Raw genomic sequence first — 25,472 nt, forward strand, 5'->3', positions numbered from 1 at the left:
GAAACCAGGGTTCAAATCCTTGCTCAGCCAATGGAGCCCACTGAGTGCCCTTGGGCAAGTCACTCTCTCTCTCAGCCTCAGAGGATAGCAAAAGGAAACCTCTTCTGAACTGAAAAAACTCAGTGATAGATTCACCTTAGGATCGCCATAAATCAGAAATGACTTGAAGGCACACAACAAGACAGATCACAGTAAATGCCTTGTTTAGGGCCAGGATGTCCTGGGCAAAAACTCTCTGAAGAAACTTGCCGAGAAAATGCTATGATAGACTTACCTTAGGGCCACCATAAATCAGAAACAACTTGAAGAGACACAACAACACACAAGCAACAGCCCACCACTCAAACCACTACATCATACTGGGTCTTATTTGTATTTATTTAAAAGTCGTGTAGTTTACATCCCTGAACTAGTTTACTTAGTTTGTGCATAATTCCAGTGGCAAAGCTGCCTGAGATAAACTCAAGATCATTAGGACATCCAGTCTGATCAGACTTGTTAATATCCCCCAAAGGCCTCAGGCAGAAATTTCTCCCGGTCTGCCACCTACAAGCAGACAGTATTAAGTACTGGATCTTGTATGTTTTGCATAGTTGTTTCTTTTCCTTTTGCAATCCATTACCATCTTTTCCTGTTCACTATAACAGTTGCCTTAGTGTTTTCAGTCACAGACATAAACATTTCATGGTGCATACCAATAATTGAAATAGGTCAATGATAGCTTTTTGACTTGACACCTTTACTTCCTACTCTTGCACACACATACACATAAGATTTCTGGTTTGTTATCATCATGCTTTGAGGATTTATTGGTAACCCTTGAGGACTGTTTAGAACGACATGATGCAAATGGATAGATTGACCTATTGGTTAAAAAAGCAAATCATCAAAAAAGTAGAAGAATGACATGAGTCAGAGATTATTGGGAAAATATGTGGCCAAATGTACAAAATACATAAGATAGAAAAGATATATCAATAGTATATCTATACCAATTATTAAATTCTTAAATAATTTCATTATATTTTAATGTTCCATTTTTGTATGCTTTTAATTGTATCATTTTTTACTTTTGTAAGCCCCTCTGATTCCCAGTTTTGGGGAAAGGGTGGGGTATAAAAAAATCTAATTAATAATAACAACAACAATAAAATGAAGGCGATAAAATAAGGAATAGAGGAGTGTTGGAAGGGGGAAGAAAAAGAAAAGAGAGGGGAAAGTAGCAGGAAAAGCAATACAGAATATGCGAAATGTAATGGGAATCAAGATTTGTAAGAAATGAAATGAGATTGGATGAGAAGTATATTTATTTATTTACTTACTTCATTTTTATGCCACCTTTCTCCCAGGAACGCACCCAAGGCAGCTCACAAATAAAAACTTTTTTAAAATATATCACAATAAAAACAATTAAATATAGCAAATAAAAAAATACAGTATAAAACTGCATACATTAAAACCCAGCCCATATATAAATGTAAAGATAAAAATATTTTTCCGTAGTTAGGTCTTTTCCATTTTGACAATTTGTAGCTTCAAGGCATACTTTGTTTTTTGTTTGTGTGTGTGTGTGTGTTTTGTGGCATAAAAAGAAAAAAAGATGAAACATTTGCAAATGCTGAACTCTGCAACCACTATTCAATTCTGCACTACGTTATACTAGACATGCATAGCTTTGAGAACAATACACACATTCCAAATGCTGTCTTCTTGGACAGATCAATGTCCATCTTGCACCACTGATCTTCCACTGATTTAGTTTTAACTATTTAATTGTTTGGGTTTTTCTTTTTTTTTTGGGGGGGGGGGTTCATGACATCAGTGAATTCTATATAGTTAAATGCTAATGATAGGGGAAAAAGCAGTACTATGTAGAGGATGGGCACCATCTGGTGGCAACAATATTTCATTACACTTTTTTCACACCGAAATTCCTCAGCAAGTGGATAGAATCCCATTAAATAGAAGGGCATAGTAATATATTGTCCCTTATATAAAATGGAAAAATCAAGATTTGCTCATTAGAATATATGTGTGTGTGCATTTGGTGGAATCCATGGATAAAAATATTTGTGAATACTGAGGGCCAACTGTACTAAAAATGTTAAGATTTTGTTTGTAGGCAGACACAACTCCATACCCCACAAAATGGTCAGGAAGCAAAACATCATAGACCGTTCTCCCTTGCCGCATGGCTGCTCCTCATATACCCTCCAACTGTCCTGATTTGGTAGGGATAGTTTCAATTAATCCTCTTGTCAAGTTACTTTTTCATCTGCCTTTCAAACATCCCACTTTCTCAATTTGTAATTTGCATCCAGCAGGAGGGAGAGAGGCAAAATTTTATATGCTTCCCTGTATGCTTAGCCAAAAGCAAAATGCTGCAGTATCCCTGAGTTTGTGTGTTCTTCATTAGTAACTTTTGCGATCTTGAGCACACTCAAGATGTTCCTTGACTGCATGCATCCTGGTTTTCATCTGTGAAATGTTGGCCAGTATGCTTTCAATCCTCTAAGTTTAACAGGTTGTAGCACAAGCCTTTTTGCTTTCTTTCCTTAAAAACTAAAATAAATAATGGGGCTCCAGTTGCTCAATTTTCTTCCTTCCCTTTTGGCAGAATACAATGGGGCCACATGCGTGAATGAAGAGTGGCATTCTGCATCCGATGAAGTAGGTTGGCGTCCATGAAAGCTTATCCTAGAAATTGATTTTTCTCAGTTTCAAAACTGCTAGAGGATTCCTGTACATCTTTTTATGCTGAAACAGATGAACATGGCTATGTCTTTGAATACTGCTACCATTAGAGTGAATGTATCTGCTGGAATCAAAGCGATGGCAACTCAAATCTTCCCATTTTCCCTTAATACCCACAAATGAGCTCAGAAAAAAATAAGTAACAAATACAAATTAACAGGACTAGTTATATTTTATGTGCCGCCCATTTCATAGCACAATTTGGGACCAATTATAATTATTAACAGCACTCGTGGCACTTGGCAGCTTGCTCTTCTCAGCCATAGAGAAGTTGTCATCCCTGGCGCAACTGCTTATCCATCTCTAGGGCATTCCTTCCATCCTGTTAGTTCTAGAAATGAAATCTGATAGGTTTTTATCCTGTTTAAGGCTAAGGTTTCCAACTGTGATGAAGTATTTAAAACAATAAATGTGGCACTATTCAGAAAAGAGAAGCTGGTTTAATAGTAGAGACTGTTGGATGGAACTTACCCAAATGCAAAACCCAGGTGAGATCTGCTATTACAGAAGTCACACTGCCAGCAATAGATTTCCCCATCTAAACTGTCAACGTGGGGACTTTGGGAGCATCCACACAATCGCTCTTCTTTTAACAGAATGTCATGTTAACATTTAAAATAAACAATTGCTCCAATTTATATCTCTGACTCAGCACAACCAAAGGAAAGATTAGACAAAAAGCAAACATTTCATCACAGCCACCGTTTACTCGTCCGTTACACTCAGGAGCTATAGCAGAGCAATCTAAGTCCATCCTGTTCTGAATATCGAGAAAATATCAATGCTGGCTCTAGAGGATTGTGGTTTCAAATGAAAATTATTTAGAAACATTTACCACAATCTTTCCCAAAATTTCAGGCAGGGTGATGACTGAGACTCAACTGTGTGGCACTTTCAACGCACAAAAGGCAAACATTCAGGCAGTACTACAAGTATTTTCCCTCTAATTTCAATGGGTAGAAGGGTAGTCCTGCAAGAGTCCCTGTTGAAAAGAAGGGAACATACAATGATGACAGCATCGAACACCATGGGCCTTTAACCAGATCTGCAGTAAAGGTGCAAATTCCCTTCTCCCCATATGCAGACGAGAGGCAGGAACTGCAAGCATTTCAAGCCAAGTGACATGTCTAGCCAGAATTCTTCAAATCTGGTGAGCTAAAAGAATTAATCTTAACCCAATTCTAGGCTCTACAGTGCCCAAATTCAAACCCTTCTCTCAGTCTAGCAGCTTTGTTAAATGAATGAGAAAGCAAAAACTATGAGATGGCATTGCTTAAAGTGTCCCCACCCTCAGCTACCTCCAGCCTTGCAAACTGGTCCCATCTTGACATCAGTGCACTATTGTCGTTGCATCGCTTGACATAGTGTTCAATCTTCCCATGTTCCAACTGTCTATCTCCAATCACTCAACTCTTTTATATATTTTTTAACTAGTCTATTCAACTGGCTGTATCTTGCCATGCCCTGAATCGTGTGAATGTTGCTTCAGCTTATGGCTAGCCTACTTACCTGCTGCTTCATACCTCTGGTTTGACCCCTGCCCAAGCTTTGCAATGGCTTGGAGACAGAGAACCTGCTCTCTGTTTTAGATACCTTAATACTTTGCCCTCATTTTACATAAGGCTAAGAAACCATGGTTTGTCCAAGCCATCCCATTTATGGACCGAGAAAGGATCTGACCTGCAATCTCCAGGTATACACTGAATGTGGCCACTAAATATCAGAGGCCAGCAGTAGATGAGGGCTACTCAAAGTGGTGGTACATGGACAGATGCCATTCCCTCCAGGAAAGAAAGAAATAATCATAACCAATGGAGACAAATATATTTGCCTTGACATGATGCCAGTGCCCATCAGATAACTTGAGATGCACTGCTCTAGACCACTGCTGTATGGGAGTGCTTAGATATCAAGGCTTTGTTCAGCTACCTCAGAATGAGGTATACTATTAAAAGTAATCTGGCAAATAATCTAATTACTCTATGCTTAATCAAAGATACAAAAACAAAGCCACTGTAGAAGCAGCTGATCTTGTTTCACACAATACTATACTCTTAGAACCAAGATTTTGGAATGATATAACCAATTCTTACATTGATTAAACAAACGGAGATATTAAAGCAACAATAAAAGATGGAGACAAGAACTTTTGCATTCTCTCGCCTCAGGAATTTGGACTTTTCCCAAGATACACACATACCAACTGATCATAGACTTTTCATTCAGGGTAACAGCTTCATGTACTTTAAGGTAATTCCAGTACTTTTTAATGAACTGGGAAGGATGTTGCAGTGCAGATCATTTTCATAACTAATTACTACCTCAAATATTGGAGTAGGCTCTCTTTCAAGACTGGATATTAAACCCAAACTTTCTCTGTGTCCTTTATTAATTGCTTGGCCTGAATGGAGAACAAGTCCAAGGTCTTTCATAGCTCCATGTCCCATGGAAAAAATAATGTAAGCAGTCACAGTCAAGTGGTTCTTCTAAGGGTTTGGTATAAACAAGGACATTAATGCAAAACTTAGATTATCTGGACTCTTGCATTTCTCCTTCATCATCACTTTCTTCTTCTTTTTTCTCTTCTTTTTCTACCTCTTTCACCTTTTCTTTCACAGCTCCTTCAGGCAGAAAGCATTCAAACTTTACATCTAAGCCTTCACTGCTTGAAGTTCGAATAATCAAACGTGTCACAAATGGGCCTGTAAAATAAAAAAAAGGAAGAGGGTAGAAAGAAATATAAGTTATTGTTTTGCTGTTCTTGGTGAATGATGACTGATACATGGGTGGAAAACCTAAATCATTGAAAGTGTTGTACTACAGATATTGAAAGGGACATAGAAAACATTAACTCCCTGGGCTAGCCAACAGCAAGCATTTTTAAGCCTCATATTTCAGTGGAAGAGATTTAAGCATGTACTTTGCTCTTGCACTGAAAATCAATATGATTTATAAGCTCTTAAGTTTGGTTGAGTTGTGACCTACATTGGTAATGAAACATTAAAAATGGTTTACTGCTGTCATTTAAAGGGACTAGCTGTGATCCCGTTCCCCCGCACATGCGCACAGATCCCATGGAGCTCTTTTCCTTCCTGATAGCTGGAAAGAGAACAACCCATTTGCATAAGCAAAAACGCTTTTACTAGATTTGACTAGTTTATTATTACTTCAGCCATAATAAATCTCTCGAGTGGTATAGCGGTTTCAGTGCCGGAATAAGACTCCGGGAGTAGGGTTCCAATCCCTGCTCAGCTATTCCCAAGAAATTCCTGAGGACTGCATTCCCATGGTGAGTAAGGTCAAAAACTACCAAGATATTTTAAAGCTTAAATCTCTTACTGTCAGTAACTAAAATTTAGGCTGCATCAGCAATGCAGAAATAACCTAGGATGACCTCACTTTAACTGCCATGGCTCAATGCTGTGGAATTCGGGGAACTGTAAATTTATGACAGCTCTGGGACCACAACAAACTATCTAAAGGGATGTCAGGTAAAAGTTGGAGCAAGCTTGTCCTCTGCTGTTGCTAAGAATAAAACACCAACCAATGGGTTCAAATTACAAGAAAAGAGATTCCACCTAAACATCAGGAAGAACTTCTTTATAGAACTAATCAACAGCGGAATAGAGTGCCTGGGGTGGGGTGGGAAGGAGATCATTCAAATGAAGTTGGATTGGCATCTTTCCAGAGTGGTTTAGTTGTGCATTCCTCTATAGCAGAGGGTTTGACTAGGTGGTCTTTGTGGCCCGTAAGATCCTATGATTCCCATTTCACAATTTATACTGGGGATTTTCAACACAATGCAACAGGCACCTGCAAGATGGTTTTCGATGAACAAAGGCAACAGGAAGTCAGAACTTTATTTTCAGAAATCCTGTATCTCAGTGACAGAGTGCCCAGTTTGCATACAAAATGGCCTAGTTTCAAGCCCGAGTATCTCCAGGTAGGGCTAGGAAAGACTACTTCCTGAAATCCTGCAGACACTGCCAGTCAGAGTTAGTAGTACTAAGTGAGATGAACCAATGGAGTGACTCAGTATAAGACAGATTCCTATGTTCTTATGTTCAAAAGCTACCTTCTTTTACAGAAGGGAATTAAGACTATTAGTACCTATGAAGCAGGATAACTTGTATTAACAAGTACATCCTGTCCAACATATTATTGCATGCTGCCTGAAAGCAGTTTCTTATTGTTGGGCATCACAATTTGTTTGGTTTTTAATCAAGCAATTTCTTCCTCCTTCATGTTGGAGATGGGATCCCCTTTACCTGCCTGAGCAATGTAATTAGCTTTTAGTGTCAATTAAGAGACCAAAAAAAGAAGGAAAGAAAAAAGATAGGAGAGTAGCTTACCATAACTCAAAGGTTTGTATTTACAAACGTCCTTAATAACTGCATCCAGATTGGCAAGTATCTGATCATTAGGCATATCCAGCTATAAGAAGGTAATGCAAAATTAATGAAGCAGAAAACATTTAATGCTGTCGGATTAATAAAAATGGCAACGGCTGGGGTAAATATTTAATCAGCGTTCAGGGCTTTAGTTTAATAAAAGGAAAAAACATTTTCCTCTCTATTAAAGATGTAAAGTACTAAAATGCCATTAGCATCATTAGATACCCTGCTGTGAAAAAAGCATAAAGTCCTTTTTTGCTTGTATGCAAACTCAACCGCTGTAAATATATAAACCCTGGTTTCTCAACCGGAATCCCTTCTAACCCTAAGGTTCTGCAAGAGATTGTGACTGAAACATTTTTTGAGCAGTAAACATACATTTGTTAACGAAGGGGTTCCTTGAGAGCAGAAAGTTTATTTCAAGGGTTCCTCCAATGTAAAAGGCTTCAGAAAAGCTGATATATACATATACACTCATCCCTCCACATTCACTGGGTTAAGGGCACAGGACCCCCATGAATTTGGAAAAACCGTAAACAACAAAACACAGTGTTTTTTTCTGAGTGAACACCTCTCTAAGAATCTCTAGGTCAACCAGTGCAACTCTGTGGTCAACATCTGTCAGACACTGACCATAGAATTGTCCTGGAGAATTGCCTAGTGGAAAGTTCTCTCTAGGAATCGCTAGGTCCTTCAGTGCGACTTTTGTTTAAAGTTGACCAAAGAGTTGTACTGGAGGACCTAGATATTCCTAGAGAGAACATATTAATAAAATCCATAAATAATCAAATCAGCAAAAGCCAACAATGCAAATGTGGAGGGATGAGTGTATAACCCCTGTTTGAATTCCTGGTATTGTGGGACAGAGATTCAGTAAATGTTCTCTGACATAATCACATCTCTTTACAGGATTTCCAAACAGCATCTGAGCTCAGGTGATGCATGCTCTCCTCAAGGCTAAGTGAACAGCAAGAGAAGAATTTGCTCAGGCAAGACTTGGGAGGTGGGCTCTGAAGTAACATCACATCACAGTCTGTTTCACCACTGATGGACAGAAAGATCCTGACTATACACGGAGAGACAGCTAGAAACAGTAAGATGTTCGTGAAAATTATATGGCATCTCAATCACTAGGAGCTGACTTCTCTCAGATACAGGAAGGGAACCATACTATTCCAGATCAGCCATCCTCAAACCAATACCCTCCAGATGTGTTGGACTACAGTTCCCAGAATCTTTCAGTTAGCTATGCCCAAAAGAATATACAACCAGCTATAATGGCTGAGGGATCCTGGAAGCAGCTGTCCAGCCTACCTGGAAAATATCATGTTGGACTAGGCTGTCTTCAGATACTAAAAGCCTGAAGTGGTCCTACAAGAATTTGCAGGAGACAGTCAGTTTCAGTTATTTGTTGTGAATCTCCAAAATTTGGTAATGTCAGGGGATTGAAGTAGTAGAACAGCTCTCACCTGAAATCAAAATTCTCTCATATTGCAGAAATAAAGCAGCTTGACATTTTAACTGTTATGGCTCCATCCTGTGGAATCCCAGGATTTGTAGTTTGGTGAGATATTCAGCCTGGTCTGTTAGAGCTCCAGTACCCTCTCAAATTACAAATCCCAGCATTCTGTAGGATAGATTCATGGCAGTAAAAGTGGTGTCAAACTGCTTTATTTCTGCAATGTGGGAGAGTTATTGATTGCAGGTGAGATCTGCTCTACTACTTAGGAAGGAAGGTGCCTCCTGCTATAGAAGACTCCCAATGAATCTTTCTTTAAAGTGTCTCCACCTTGGGGGACAGACAGATGAACACAACTCTGTGTGTTGGATCACCAGGAGGCAACTTATATAACCCCGATCAGTTTTCAGATTGGCTCAGGAGAACATGGACCATCACCTGTAGTAAATAATCAAAACTTCCCAGCTCCTCTCTAAATATTTCAGGCAGACACAAAACAATTTCTATTTATCTAATGTTTAGAAACAATAGAAGAGTGTGCCAAAAATGCAAAAACAAAACCCAATCATGCGCCTCAATCACATAAGAAGGGAAAACTCTTCTATGCTGATGGCAGCTATGATACAGAAATGCACTGATAAACCAAAGCAGATTTTTTGCTTCTGCTTTTTAAAAGAACAATGTCCAATGGGTGATAGATGTAATTTTATGAAGTACAGTATATATTACAAGCAAACAATCCTTAACTGTCACCTTAACATTACATTGATCTGCCATTTCATACAGCTCGGTTTACAGAGCCAACCAGCTTAAGGCTGCTTGCAAAGTAGACCCTACTCTCCACTATATGGGGTTCCATTCTCCCATACTCCATAATATGAGAAACACTTATCTTCATTATATAATTTGTTACCTGTCATGGGCCATTAGGATTGAATAAACTTTTATGTATCTATTTAGAGATTTTTTAAAATGAGGATAGCTTATCCTTCCAAGACTCCTTACCTATTGATCAAACGTTTTTATGTGATCTTATTCTATTGTTTAAAATTACATTAAACAATTAAACAGCAATAAGTGTATTTAATTATTTTAAAAGTAAATAATTTAATAACCTTAAAATATTAAATCAACATGGGTTATTAATGTGCTTTGTCTTGCAAACATGGCATCTACCTTGCTTTTTGATGAAAGAGATCACCTACATTAGCAAAGGTAATGATTTGCCTGTACAGTGTGAATGAAGATCTAGAGGCACATATGTGTGTGTGTGTTTTCAGTAAATTATTAACAACTACTCAGAACAAATATTTCAAGTGAATTAGTTGCCAAATTCCACTGTGAAGCTTACCGTTGCAACTGGAGTATGGATAAAGTCATTTTCTAGAACCTCATATTCGTGGCACACTCTAAAGAAGCCAACCATCTGAGCAATGTCATAACCAGCAGACCCTGACTCAAAAGAAACAAAAGAAACATTAAACAAACACCGTACCACCCATTACATTCATATAGTGTCTCCAGGATGCAAATGGAGCTCTGCATGAACATGTTCCCCCCTCCCCAAATTTAATTTCAGTGCTGGGGAAGTATTCTCACACATCATGGTGAAAATGTCAAGCATTTCCTGATGCTAAATGAATATATGGAATTTCATGAGCACAACAACCTCATGGCCATCCTTTTTTAGTTACATTATGTTCCTGGTCTACATAACACTCAGACCCTCTGATTTTAAGAACTTATATTCACAATTATAATCAATAAAAATAGTTCAGAATATTATGCTATTTCCCACAAAGGCAAATTCACCCCATAACCCTAAACAATGCCTAATCCAAGGCTAACCCTAGGATAAGAGGGCATCACCCAGTTTCTCTAATGCCCTATAATACCACATACTCACGAGATCTTGCTAAACCTCTCTCTAGTACTTCAGCCTGACTTGGAACCCCAAATACATACAAATATCTTATACTATGAGCCACAACATAACAACATTTTAAGGCTCACATTTTTATCAGAAAAGAAGCTATGCTAACCTTTAAACACAATTATGAGCTCCATGGTACCTTAAAATCTAACATACATTTATGCTTCTCACTTCTGAGAAGTGTCTGTTCAATATTTTCTTGCCATTGAGCACCTAAGGAAGATTTGAATCTGTTTCTCAAAACAGTAGGAATTTTATAAACTGTGTGTGTTAAGGCAATGAGAGTGGAGATTACATGATTGCTATTCAAAGAAAGAAGTTAAAAATTACACATGTCATGCATAGGGCCCTCAAGTGCACCTGAAATAGCTCTACAAATCTCAGACTTCTTAAAGCAAGAGTATTGAAGGAAAAATCTTTTGTCTCCAAAATTCTTGGTTGTCTGTCTAGAAAACAGATGCTTTGTCTTTCAAGTCACAAAGGGTGTCCCCCTGCATGTCCAGCACATCCAGTAAGGGAAGAAGTCTCAAATCTGTTTGATATTATTCCTTGGAAATTCTTTTCAAATAGAAAAGCAAGTTAAAAGTATTTCTAACAAGTGGTTGGAAGTCTTGGGCAAGATAGACACATGTGTGTATTTAAGCTAAAAACATAAATCAATAAAAACTGTTTCTCAAGCTTTAGAAACTGTTAACAGAAGAAAAGCTGTGTCCTCACTTGCAAGGAATGAAAAACTGACTTTGGCAGGGGTTGTTTTGATCCGTTATAATGTCACTCCCACACCTGAAATAATTCATCTTTTTTATTACTCCCTGCTTGTTTGGGTGAATGGAACAAATGTAAAATGAAAAGCTTTATTTTAAAAGAGGAACAAAGGCATTTACTATAAAAATAGTTCTCTTCTGGCTCTGACCATCTGGTGTATTATGTCTTCTTTTCTGGTAAGTTACTAATTTCAAAGGAGGAAATTCCTACAGAGAAAATGGTAAATATATTGCCTGCAAATATGCTTGAAGATAGCTAAGGCAGGCAAAAATATTCAATCAGAAGAATACACTATTTCTTTAATTTTCTAATTCAAAACAAATTTAGATAGAAAGCAAAAGTGAGAAGTACTTCAGCTTGGTTTAAGAGAAAGAAGATGTTACTTTTCATCACACTGGAGATACTTCCAGACTTTGTTTTTGTCAACTGCCATCAACATGACTATGACTTATGGCAACCCATCAATAAGAGTCCATCAAGTCCCTCTATTATCAAAAGCTCTGCTCAGTATGCAAGATCCTGTAGTATCTTTGAGACTAACTGAAGAAAGAAGTTGGCAGCATGAGCTTTTGTAGACTTAAAACTACAAAAGCTCATGCTGCCAACTTCTTTCTTCAGTTAGTCTCAAAGATGTTGCAAGATCTCTCTACATACTGATTCTACAGACTAACATGGCTATATCTTTCAGCTCTGCTCAGGTCTTCCAAACTCAGGGCCATGGCTTCTTTGACTGAGCCTATCCATTTGAAATGTGGTCTTCCTACTGCCTTCCACCCTTACCGAGCATTATTGTCACTTCTAGTGAGTCATGTCTTTTCATGATATGGCCAAAATATAACAGTTTCAGTTTAGTCGCCTTAGCTTAAAGGGATAATTCATGCTTGACTTGCTCTAGGACCCATTTATGTGTCTTTTTAGCAGTCCACAGTACCAAAGACTGCTTCTCCAGCACCACTAACCAATGAGATTATTTCCTTCCTATCAACTTTCTTCACTGTCCAGCTTTCATAACCATAGAAAGGGGAAATACAATGACATGGACAGTCCTGATTTTTGTATTCAATTATGTATTTTTACATGTCAGGAATTTATCTAGTTCTTTCACAGCTGCCCTTCCAAGTCCCAGTCTTCTGATTTCTTGACCACAGTCTCCATTCTGATTAATGACGGAGCCAAGGGATGGAAAATCTTGGAACTGTTTCAATATCTTCATTATCTATTTTAAAGCTATGTAAATCATCTGTGGTCATTATTTTTGTTTTCTTAACCTGGTGGCCATTCTTCACTCACTGTAACACAATGATTGGGTCAGTTTCATCTGGTTAGTTGAATGACCAAATAACTGGTGTCCTTTGGACCAGGCCTGGCTCTCAAAGCAGTTTTATCTGGCTCCTGGTCATGTACTATGGCTTGCAAGCATTCCTTTTTTGGACCGGAACTCCCCAAAGCTCCAAACTAGCAGAACTAGCTGCCACATTGGTGGTGGACTATGAGAACTGTGGTCAAACACAGATTATACTTCCAAGCTATGAACTGTATCTAACATCAAATCAAGATGTAGTAAAACAGTGTTGTTTTGCTTGGCCTTTAATGTTTTAAACCAATCTGATGAAACTGTTTTACAATAATATATAAGGATCATTTTAAGCTATTTTAAAAGATTTTAAAAATAATATTTATGTGTTTAACTGAGCCATCTTTCAGGCAATACATTAATTCCTCACATCCAAACCTAACATGTAGATCCAATGTATATCATCCAATATTCTGCATGCTTGCTTGAAAGCAAGTTTAACCAATGCTACTGTCAAGTAAGCGCACACAGGATTGCAGTGTTAGATGCTTCAGACAAAATTTGGCCCTTACCGTTTTTAAGCCTTGGGAACTTTTTCTTCAGGGTGCTCCTTAAAGATAAGATCTTAGATAACATTGTAGGCACAGAAACATAATAATCTGCCTGTATTTCGCCATCTAAGATCTGAAAGTAGAAATTATTTTTGAAAAGAAAAAATAAATGATCATTACTTAAGATTACACCATTATCAAATAAATCAATGTTATATAAATATGTAGTACTTTCCCCTCATACTCCCTTCACTGCCAGATGTAAGACCAAAGATCCAACATGCCTAAAGGCACTTTTCTTAATTCTGAAACAAATTTCTTTAAATTGGGCAAGAATAATCTGAGGCCACATATACTAGCTCATTCCAATGTAGATTTGTCTCAGTTGTGTCCCAGGTGGACTTATATTTCCCTCCTCACTGTACCTACATAATTGTCTTTTATAGGCCAATGAACCCCACCCATGGAAGGCAAGCACTATATGCATAATGTAAATACAGTGTTCAAAGATTAACATTCATTATCACGGCCATAACACAGTTTTAAACAGCTAGAAATTGTTTGCAATAATAATAATAATAATAATAATAATAATATGTTTTATTTATATACCGCTATTCCAAAGATCATAGCGGTGAACAGAAAGTAAGCTAATTAGCAAGTAAGCTAATTTGCCCCCAACAGTCTGGGTACTCATTTTAGCGACCTCGGAAGGATGCAAGCCTGAGTCGAGCTTGGGCCCTTTTGCTGATCTTGAACTCGCAACCTTCTGGTTTCGAGTGAATGGCTGCAGTACAGGCATTTAACCACTGCGCCACCAGGGCAATGTCTTTCATGCCTATAAAATCACAAGAATGAAGTATATTTAATCAAAATACAAAGAATGCTCCCCAATGTCAAACAATCCTGTCTCATTCATGGAATTTATGTGAGAGCCACACATAGTTTTCCACTTGTAACTATGTTTTTTCTGACCACACATCATTATTATTATTGGGGGCAGAGGAAAGTATGGGGTGCATTTTGATTGATAAAACTATGAGCCTTCCACTTGTAAGAATCCTAAATCAATTCCCTTAGGATAGCAACAGTTGGTCGCCTGGGACCAAAACATCTGAAAAAAATAATTGTTCCCTTATGAACCTGTCCAGAATTTAGGATCTTCCGCAAAGACCCTGTGGCACACTCTCCTGCCAAAACAGACTACACAACACAGAGCTTTCTCTGCAGCAGAACTGACTATGGGCTTCCCTACCAAGGGAACTATGGCTGGCTCTATCTTTCCTGAGTTTCCAACAGGCAATCAAAACTGTATTATTCTGTTTGGCTTGTGGTTTTCAACATTTTCAAATGGGTTTCATTTTGTTTTTAACACAGCTTTTCATGTATCTTGTTGTGCATTGCTCTGTGGTCAGAAAAGCGATTGATAAATATTTTAATCAATATACAGAACAAATAAAAATGTGAAGCAAATTTATTCTTATTTGAAAGCAGAAAGTCTTTGTTTGTACAGATCTGGCCATGGTGTTCATGACCTATAGCCAGTGAAGGCCAATATTTACTCTGAGCACTCTCAGTTCTAGGACATAAACATTGGAGTGGAATGTCCTCTTATTTTGCCTGCCCCAGAGACACGATGGCAAGCTGTACAGAATATTATGACACCTCTATTCAACTACAAGCAGAACCCAATGAAATCCAAGGACAACCAATTTTCCTCAGTGAAAACCTTCACACACTGGTATGCTTTTGAAAATTATTTAACCAGTCTTTAAGCTAAGCTGTTATTTTAGTGGAAATCAAAGGACAAAGTCATTATGTACAAACAATCTCCTGTTTTTGAGTTCCAGTCATCTTCCGTCCAGAAAAATAGCCATCCAAGAAGCTGAAGAAGCCAACATGTTGAACTTTTTATTCAACTTCCTGAAACCAAGACACGCCACTATTAAAATGAAATCACACATGTTCTTGTGGACAAAGCTGAGGTAAACCTTCCATCCTGAAACACATGCATCAATTTGAGCTATAAAGCAATACCTCTCCCATTAGCAGAATTCTAGTTTCCACTTTTCTAATAAAAAGGAGGACTATGAAAATGAGAAAAAGCCTTCCTCCAAGATCTCAACATTTGGACCTGCTCACTCAGGGAGATACCATCTTTCAGATCAGCTGGAACCAAGCTATCTATGGCTTGACAGGTCATGGCCAGCTCTTTCAACTGTGTCCAGAAATCAACTGATAACTAGTGACAGAATTATATACAGTATAATGCAAAGGACCTAGTCAGAAGAGTTGATTTCAGGTTAAATCGGATTTCCCCCCCTTAAAATACCTTATTACAATGCCTAATTTACAAATATTTTAATTACCGGCTTGATTAATTCAATCCCTCCTACAAAAGCAGCTCCATTTTCTCTTGCTACTGTCACATCTTCTGCTTTCTGAAAGAAAATGATAGTTAAGAACATAAAGAGAGGTATGCTGATCAGACCAAATGCCTATATAGTACATCTATCCAGGCCTCTGTTCACACTGTGACAAACAACAAAACCCTACACTTAGTACCCTCAGCCTAATGGCCTAATGGAGGGAATATATATACAAACACACACACATGCATATATTTCACAACTTGTAGCTATCAAGAGCTTTGTTATTGTTGCTTCAGCTCCAATGTATAGAGACTATCAGAGGGTTTTCTTGGCAAGATTTATTGAAAGGAAGCTTTTCATTGCCTTCCTCATAGCCTGAGAGAGTATGACTTATCTGATGACACCCAGTGGACTTCCATGGGGATCTGAGTGGGGATCTGAAACACGGTTTCCCAGCATTCAAACCACTGCACCATGCTGGTTCTTCCAATAGTCTTATTCTCTGAATTTGTTCAATCCATCCTTACAACTGTCCAGGTCTGGGATGAAGGATGGACATTTTGCCACACGAATGCATTTATTTATTTATTTATTTAGTATGCTGCCTTTCTCCCAAAGTGGGACCCAGGTTGGTTCCCAGAAAGAATCACTTAAAACAATCTGAACAATAATTTAAAAAGCAATTAAAACATTGTTACATAAAACAATATAAAATTACTTAAAAGAAATACAAAGTTAAAAAAAATAGAGAGAAAACATCCCAATAAAAAAGCTTCCCTGCTTAATATTAAAAGCCTGCTTACTCCAAGTTGGAAACCCCTAAAGCAGGCACAGATGGTCTACCCAATTTATAGGTGTGCCTTGAGCAGAGAAGACCAAGCAATGCCTCAAAAACTATTGAAGGTCAATGCTTCTGAGCACATATTCTTACTTAACTTCAAATACTCCTTGCCAGATTAGTCAAAGATCTATTTAATCTTGCTTTATTCTCAAGAATCACACCAAATAAAAGCTTCTAGTAAGGTAGTTATTTCATACCCTAAATATGTCCAGAGTATTAAAGTGTCTGTCTGGCTCTGCAATACTAGAATTTAGAATCAAAGGGCAGAATGGAATATGTATGAATGTGAGCATTAAATTATGTCTTATCATACAGCATAGGGAGGTCAAAATACATTCATCTGCCAAGTGACAAAGATCTGCAAAAACACCTGGAATGTTCTTTGATAATACCTACATAGTACACATCTTCCCTGTTAAATCTTAACTCAAAAACCGCCTCTCCTACAAAGTTTTAAGCTTAAGCCCATCCACAACCAAAACAAGCCCTAGTTGTTTATATCTCCATTTGTTCACAATATAATCACTTGCCTTTCCCTATTGTTCTACTTCCTCCACTGGTTTTTGTCTCCCTTATGTAAAAGTTGTTATTTATTTATTTATTTATTTAGTGCTGTAGGTTAACTGTAATTTCCACTAGTCAGGGAACGACTTTGTTTATGTTAGTCTCTAAAGTAAATGTATGGTGATGATAAACTGAGCCACAGCTTTAAAAGGGAAACTGCAATACCCCACATGCATGTGTTAAGTAAAACACATCCTCTGTTACTGAGTACTTCATGTCAACAGAGCCCAAATCATTGTTTCAAAGTGTTGACTATCACTATCATACACAGCATATCAAGACAGCTTTGGCATATTGCTGTGTTACTCACCTCAGCAAATACCAAAACCTTGTGGATGTCATCAGTGAAACTGTAAGGTAGAAGCACAGTACCAACAAACTGTTCCACTGTTTTCTGAAAGGTGTAAAAACAAAAGAAAAACACCAACAAAATACTTTTGTTTATTTATTTAGTCTAGAAAGAAAAATGGTATTTTCATTCAAAACATAAAAAATGAAATGGGGATTCAATTTACATAAGCAAGATTTTCACTTTATTTCTTTTCACAGGAATGACATTTAACTTTTGGAACTTTGGTCTTTTCAGTTGCAATATCCAAAGCCACATTCAAAGGGTTTTTAAACCTGTGACTTTGCTACCATTAAACTGTTTAACAGCTAAGGCTTGATGCACTATGGAGGTTTTGTTTTGCTTTGATTTTGCATTTTTAAGATGAACTAAAAATGGTCAGCAGATTTGGGTGACATGACCCAGAATATTGGCTTATAAACATTTTTTCCTCACTTTGTAACATAGCACACACACACATGGCAGAGAGAGAGAATGTGTGTGTGAGAGAGACAAAATACACACTAGTCAAGATCTAAAGAAACTGGCCAAGTAGCTCCATGTGTCCAAAGGGACTTTGGAATAATTACGGTAGCTTGCACATCAATCGCCTCTCAAAATGTCTGCTTCTCACATGTAACATGGCAATTTCAAAAAGGAGTTTATGACACAAAACATGAAGAAGAGAAGGGCTTGGTTGTTTGAAGTAAATCCCAAACCAAGTCGCAGAAAAACACTGAGGAGCATGGATCTCAACCTTGAAAATATTCCCAAAATTATCTCCAGTCAGCACCCCTCACAAATGTTCTATGGTGCATTTAAAAACAACGAAGACCATTCTGGATAGAGGCATTTGTCTTTCCCCCTATCCTCTTCTGATAACCTGTTGTATCAATATTTGTATGACTGAATCATGCAGCACTCTAGAAGTCGATAGATTGCAACTCCCAACATTCCTCACCACTGGCTATGATGGCTAAAGCTGCTAGGACTTGCAGTTCAACAATATCTGAAATGCTGTATGATTTTCACCCCAGGACACAGTTAGGAGATTTCAACCAGCACTTTGGGAACTGCTTCTAGAGGGTTCGTTCCTGAATATTGAACCAGACAATAAGCCCTGGATTTTAAAAAGCCCTCCAGTTTTTCAAATTTTCAAATATGATTTCAGTTATATAGTAAAAAGGTCTAATACAACATCCTAATGGTGAGTCTTTTTCAGTGTACCTTCTTATCCATTGCCATGTCCAGGGTAATATCAGCATGTACAGGCTGGTTGAGAGAAGTGAAGTCCAGCTGTTGAAATTTCTTCAGCATATCTACAGCCACTTCTGCATCGTAAACTGGCCTCTCATAGCACCAGGTCAAATAAACATCATCGACTGGTTCCTTCAGTAAGGGCAAAGTGAAACGTGTCTTTTTTGGCTTGGGCTCTGATTCCTGGGCTTTCTTTTTGGGATCACTTTTTGGTTTTTTCGCTGGTCTTTTAAAAAACAAAGGTGATAAATGAAGCAGTCCATCTGAGCAACTATTTCTAAGAAAACATGCAAACTTCTAACAACAAGGCTAATACCTAAACCACAGCAAAACCAAGAGGAAAACATGTACTTACTGTTTTTTCACCAGGGGTTTCCCCCCAATTTCACACTCTTTCCACAGAAAACAAATTATTTCTCCCTCAGTTACATTAAGAAATAAAGCCAATATTCTAGCATTGAGTGTGTATGGACCATCAATGCATGGCATTAGTGGCATCACCACTTTCTTATTTTGTTGCTTTATAATAAAATAAATTATAGGAGACTAAAGGAAATTGTAACAACTAAAATATAGCAAAATAATTAATAAAACTAATCAAAATTCAAAGTACTGTACGTTATTATTATTACTAACTTTATTTATAAAGCACCGTAAATCTACACGGCGCTGTACAAAACCAAGTAAAATCAAGAATATAAAAGCCTGCCTATGGAGTAAAATCTAAAGGTTAAAGCAACAATTATATGGGAGACAGTTATTCCTAAAATCTCTATTTCTAGCCAATTTATTCCCTTGGATTGCAATTCTATTCTAACTTACTTTGGAGTAATCCACATTGAACTCAATGGGTCTTACTTCCAACTAGATATTTGGGGGGAAACCAAAACATCTAGCATTGAGTCCAGAAATACAGTGTTTTGCACTGCAAGCTCCATATATAGGGTGATTCAAAAAGAATGGTGCAAAACTGAGTAAGAACGGCTTTACTTTTGCACCATTGTTTTGAATCACCTGGTAATAGACTGAATATTCCACTTTAGACCGATTCAAGTTATTTGATTGTTTTTAAAGGTAGTCCCCTGCAGAAGGTTTTTTTTATTGAAAGATGTTCTTTTTTCAAGATTGTTTGTTTGTTTGTTTAAGAGAAGGCAAAAGATGCAGAGAAGGAAGAAAAAGGAACAGAACAAAAGGAAAGAAATAATGGCACAAGATTATATAAATGATAAGATTAAAAGTGGATTTTATGTTGCAGGTTGACCTTAAAAAGACGTCACAAGCCTGAAATTGGTGAAGATACCATTCTACATTAGCAAGGGATGTTTTCATCTTCTTTTGCCCATATTCAGCTATGCGTATGTGTATGTATGTGCCTTCAAGCTGTCTGTCAATTTATGGCCATCCCTTGAATTTCATAGGTTTTTCTTAGGAAAGGAACACTCAAAGGGTGGTTTGCCAGTTCCTGCTTCTGAAATACAGCCTACAATAGCTGGCATTTGTCCACAGTTTCCCATCCAAGTATTAACCAGGGCTGGCCCTGTTTAGTTTCCCCTCTTTACCCTCTCTGCTCCAGGCTAAACATACCCAGCTCCCTAAGCAGCCCTTCGCAGGGCACACTTTCCTGAACTCAGCTTGGACATTTGACATTTCTCATTCCACGTATGGTAGAAGTCTTTGTTGTAGAATTTTGACCATCACTTTGCTTGCATGGGAGATTGATGCAAAGGTCTGGTTACTGAAACCCCTAGTGTCCCTTTTCTTGGAGATTGGAATGTAATTAAGTGTTCCCAATCTGTGGGCCATTGTTTTGTGTTCCATATTTGTTGACAGATTTTAGTTAAAACTAGAGTAGATTCTGTCTCTGTAGACTGAAGCAGCTCAATTGGTATGCCATCCATTCCTGATGATTTATTTCTCCCCAGTGCTCTGAGTGCAGCTTCCACTTCACTTTCTAAAATTGAAGGTTCACCTTCAAATGGTTCTTCCTTGAATAATCTGTCATCCTTTCATCTCTTTTATATAGTTCTTCGGTGTATTGTTTCCATTGTCTTTTTATTTCTGCTCAGTCATGCAATGTGTCCCCCCGCTGGTCATACAGCATTCCCACTCTTGATTTAAATTTACATTAATATATCTAGTGTCAATATGCTAATAAAAGTAGAGTGGAACTGCAGATTCAAAATCAGTCACTGAAGTTGAGTGTACTGTCGGATAGGAGATCAAATCAATCTAGGGACAGATGTACACCCTGTACTGAATGAGACTGCACTCCCTGGAGGTTTCTCTTTGATCTGATAGAGATGTGAATGGTCCAGGAGATGGTACAATATGGGGAAACAGCAGGGAAAAATAGACTGTTCCCAGTCCTGCAAATCTTCACATCTCTGGTGATGCTTAATTGGTAGCAGTGACCAAGAATACTTTTTACTATACTCTTTCCTGGAAAAGACACACTCATGGAGTTAGAATGCACCACAAGGGCTATCTAGGACAGTGGTGGCAAACCTATGGCACTAGTGCCATAGGTGGCACTCAGAGCCCTCTCTGTGGGCACACACGCCATCACCCCAGCACAGAGTTCGCCAGAGTTTGTTATTAGAAAGCCAGAGGGACGTGGCACTTTGCGATAAATAAGTGGTTTGGGGTTGCGGTTTGGGCACTCAGTCTCTAAAACATTCGCCATCACTGATCTAGGGCAACCCTCTACCATGGGGGAATAAAAATTAAAGCACTCCTGAAAGACAGTCATTTAGCCTCTTGTTTAAAGACGTTCAACAAAGGAGAGTCCATCAACATCTGAGGCTGTGTATTCCATTGCTGAATTGCTCTTCCAGTCAAGAAGTTCTTCCTAATGCTTACATGGAATCTATTTTCTTGTAATTTGAATCCACTGGTTTGTTTTCTAGTCTCTGGAGAAGCAGAAAACAAACCCACTCTTTCTTCTACATGACATCTCTTTAGGTTTTTAAACATAATCATATCACCTCTCCTCTTCTGGAAACTCAACATATCAAGTGGTTTTCCATGCTATATTTCATGCCTTATGATTATATTAAACTAATGTAATGCCCCCTTAACAGGAAGGTATATGAAAAAAAACACTGAAGCTCCAGCTAGTTTAATAAAGCTGCCAGACTTTTGATTGATGTAGTCAAGAGAATATATATCAGACACTGATTCATCTCCATTCAGTAGCCATTACTTTCTTGATCGATCTCAGTGCTGGTTTTTAATCTTTTTGCCTTTAAAAGCATCTGACTAAACTAATTTTAGCCTTATAAGTCTACTTATATATCCAATTTCAGAGGCTATGGGCCTGAACTGACAGGCCAAAATAAAGCTGCTTCAGGTCACTTTGGAGGTATGCTGTTTAAATGATGCATGCGTCCTAAGAGGCCAGATGCCGCATCATAGCCATGCTCCAGTCTTAAGGACTGGAGCGTAGCTTGTGTCATTTAAACAGCATACCTCCAAAGTGACCCAAAGCAACTTTATTTTGCCTTGTCTGTTCAGGCCCTATGTCTTTCTCCCCACTGTCTGATCTCAAAATATGGGTATACATGCTAGGACCTTCTTCTGCTATTGTGGCTGTAGCATTTCAGGTCTGAATGTCCTCTGTAAGAACTAACAGACCCGGCTCGATCATTGCCTACTTTTTATCAGGTGTTAACATGTTTGGGCATGTATAAGGTAAATCTCATTTCTGCTGTAATAATTTTGTTTTGAAATATGGCACTTGAATTTTTAAAAGAGCATCACTTTAAATCTTGTTTTCAGTCACTACTAATCAACTATCTTCTTTTTCTGTGTGTGTGTGCATACACACATGCGCGCATATATATATATATATATATATATATATATTACACTTGTGTGCTTTTGGCAAGGCTGGCCTTTTTGTTGTTCTATTACTTGTAAAACATTATGTAAACTGATGGTGCTATATAAGTAAATAACAACAATAATACAGTTATAACATGAAAAAATCTAAAAAATGGTAGAAAGTATTTTTAATATGAATTTTTCAATATTCATTTAGAAACAAGCTGCCTACTGCATATGAACTATTAATGACATGCCTATCTAAGCCCTGTTCAATTAATGAATATATTTCTGAAGTTTTAATTTTATTTCTACTTAGCAATACTGTAAAAAAATTAAACAAATATTTACTTACTTTGCAGCATAGTGTCTATGTGAAATAAGTAAGTTGGCAAAACAGGGAAGCACTGCGGAATGCTGATCACTTTTGGAGAAAATATGACTCCGAGTTAAAACTGTATGAAGAAAGTGAGAACATGCCTCTAAATGTATTCACAATAACCAAACATGTTAGTCAAAACCTTAACAGCATTCATTTTTCATGCTTTGGCACTTTAACAATTCCAATACAAAATGACCTAAGGTAACAACCATGGCACTTATTAGGAAGTAAAATCTATTGGCATCAATAGAACTTGCTTTACACTTAAAGGATAGATGCCTTAGTCCTCACTCATGTATTTTCAGAGCTAACACATTCACACAATCCTGCAAAGCCTTTGTTGTTAACCACCTTCAAGTTGATCCTGACTCATGGTGATCCTGTGGATGAGACACCTCCAAGACTCCCTGTCCTCCATTGCTCTGCTTACTGTAGGTCCTGTGAGTTCATACCCATGACCTCCTCAATAGAGTCCATCCATCTAGCATGCATCTACATCCCTCTACCTTTCCTAGTATGAGTGTCTTTTCCAGTGAGTTGTGCCTTCTCATGATGTGGCCAAAGTACGACAGCCTCAGCTTTATTATCTTGGCTTTCAGGGAGATTTCAGGTTTAATCTGCTCTAGGATCCACTTATTTGTCTTTTTTGTTGTCCATGGTAACCTCAACACTCTTCTCCAGCACCACATCTCAAATGAATTGATTTTCTCTCTGTCAGCTTTTCTCACTATCCAGTTATTGCATCTGTACATAGTAATAGGGGAAACAATTACTTGTATGATACTAACTTTTGTGATCAGTTGTATATCTTTACTTTTAAAGATCTTTTCTAGTTTATTCATTGCTGCCCTCCACATTCTCAAACTTCTTCTGATCTCCTGACTGCAGTCCCCATCCTGAATAAGTACTGAATAAGCCAAATAAATACTGACACACTGGTGGTCCAAAACACACTGCAGAAACAATCCAGTATGAGACTGCTTTAACTGCCCTGGCCCAATGCTTGGGAAATTTGGGAACCGTCACTTAGTGAGACATTTAGTCTTCTCTGTCAGAGAGCTCTGGTGCCACAATAAACTACAGTTCCCAGGATTCTCTAGCACTAAGCCAGGGCAATTAAAGCACTGTCAAACTGGATTATTTCTGCAGTGTGTTTTCAACTGTGATTTTAATCAAACAGCAGCCCATTCCTAAACTTGAGTCATACAATCCTAGAGTTGGAAGAGACCGCAAGGGCCATCCAGTCCAACCCCCAGCCATGCAGGAACTCTCAATCAATGCATACCCAACAGATGACCATCCAGCCTCTGCTTAAAGACCTCCAAGGAAGGAGACTCCACTACACTCCGAGAGAGTTTGGAGTTTACCAGACAAGGAAAATTGGAAGTATAATCCAATGGCAATCCGAACGCAATCATGGGATTTAACGTTATTGCATGATAGGCTACCACATGCAATTTCAGGCAACGGCAGGCTATTTTCAGGCAATGGGAAGTCAGTTCGAACGCAATTCGAATTCACATAAATTCGCTGAACTAGTGAATTCACTTAAATGTGTCCTGGCCCCACTTTTTTTTCATTCAAAATTAAGAGAAATTCCTCCCGTATGATAAACTCCTTTTTTCACTGTCAAAGAGCCCTTACTGTCAGGACGTTCCTCCTAATGCTGAGGTGGAATCTCTTTTCCTGTAGCTTGCATCCATTGCTCCAGGTCCTAGTCTCTGGAGCAGCAGAAAATAAGCTTGCTCCCTCCTCAATATGACATCCCTTCAAGTATTTAAACAGGGCTATCATATCACCCCTTAACCGTCTCTTCTCCAGGCTAAACATCCCCATTTCCCTAAGGCGTTCCTCAAAGGACATGGTTTCCAGACCCTTCACCATTTTGGTCGCCCTCCTTTGGACACGCTCCAGTTTCTCAATGTCCTTTTTGAATTGTGGTGCCCAGAACTGGACACAATATTCCAGGTGGGGCCTGACCAAAGCAGAATACAGTGGCACTATTACTCCTCTTGATCTAGACACTATACCAGCATTCCCAAGTCTGGGGAATTTAATTAATTTCTTTCCAGGGGAATTCCGGGGATTTTGGAAAAACATTCTGGGGACTATCTTTGAGGCTTGTTGGCAACACTGCACTATACTTCTATTGATGCAGTACAGAACTGCATTGGCCTTTTTGCTGCCGCATCACACAGTTGACTCATGTTCAACTTGTGCTCTTCTATGGCTCTTAGATCCCTTTCACACCTATAAGTCTCATTCAGCCAGGTGTCCCCCATCCTATATCTGTGCATTGCATTTTCCACGCTAAGTGCAGTACCTTACATTTCTCCCTGTTTAAGTTCATTTTGTTAGCTTTGGCCCAGCTTTCTAATCTATTCAAGTCATTTTGAATCTTGATCCTGTCCTCTGGGATGTTAGTAGCTACTCCTCCTAATTTGGTCTCATCTGCAAATTTGATAAGTATGCTCCCTATTCTTTCATCCAAGTCATTGCTGAAAATAGGGTAAACATTTAAACAGGGTTATCACATCACCTCTTAACCTTCCAACAAGACTGAAGGAGAGTAAGGGCTTAAGGGAGGCTAAGAGGGGAAGAAAAGGCACCCACAGAGCATCGGTTTCAACAATAACCTTCCCATTCTCCCAGGCTTAGCACTCACCTCTTTTCAGGCAGCATCTCAACGTGGGCGCAGCCATCTTACCAAGGAAGGCAAGCCCAGCAGTGCAATGGAAAAGCCTTCCTACTTGCAA

At 38.3% G+C, this 25,472-nt stretch overlaps 1 protein-coding gene across 1 annotated transcript; it reads right to left on the reverse strand.

The window, feature by feature from the left end:
* Positions 1 to 1,297: 1,297 nt before the first annotated feature.
* Positions 1,298 to 25,472, reverse strand: MRPL1 (mitochondrial ribosomal protein L1). The gene is made up of 9 exons (XM_089526275.1): positions 25,382 to 25,472; positions 22,690 to 22,789; positions 18,483 to 18,738; positions 17,238 to 17,321; positions 15,520 to 15,591; positions 13,172 to 13,283; positions 9,959 to 10,059; positions 7,107 to 7,188; positions 1,298 to 5,456 (listed from the first exon to the last, which is right to left on the reverse strand). Exons 1-9 carry the CDS (start codon positions 25,416 to 25,418, stop codon positions 5,284 to 5,286), a joined length of 1,017 nt encoding a protein of 338 aa, XP_089382401.1. The 5' UTR covers positions 25,419 to 25,472; the 3' UTR covers positions 1,298 to 5,283.

This window comes from Sceloporus occidentalis, unplaced genomic scaffold (genome assembly GCF_023333645.1).
Source record: "Sceloporus occidentalis isolate IW3139 unplaced genomic scaffold, rSceOcc1.0.p SCAF_5, whole genome shotgun sequence".
Lineage (NCBI taxonomy): Eukaryota > Metazoa > Chordata > Lepidosauria > Squamata > Phrynosomatidae > Sceloporus > Sceloporus occidentalis.

Coding starts and splice junctions, on each gene's coding strand:
- MRPL1 (XM_089526275.1), bottom strand. CDS start 25,418: ATGGCTGCGCCCACGTTGAGATGCTGCCTGAAAAGAG. Junction 10,060..13,171: donor GTTCCCAAGGCTTAAAAACG/GTAAGGGCCAAA, acceptor CTTTTGAGTCAG/GGTCTGCTGGTTATGACATT. Junction 5,457..7,106: donor ATACAAACCTTTGAGTTATG/GTAAGCTACTCT, acceptor TTTATTTTACAG/GCCCATTTGTGACACGTTTG.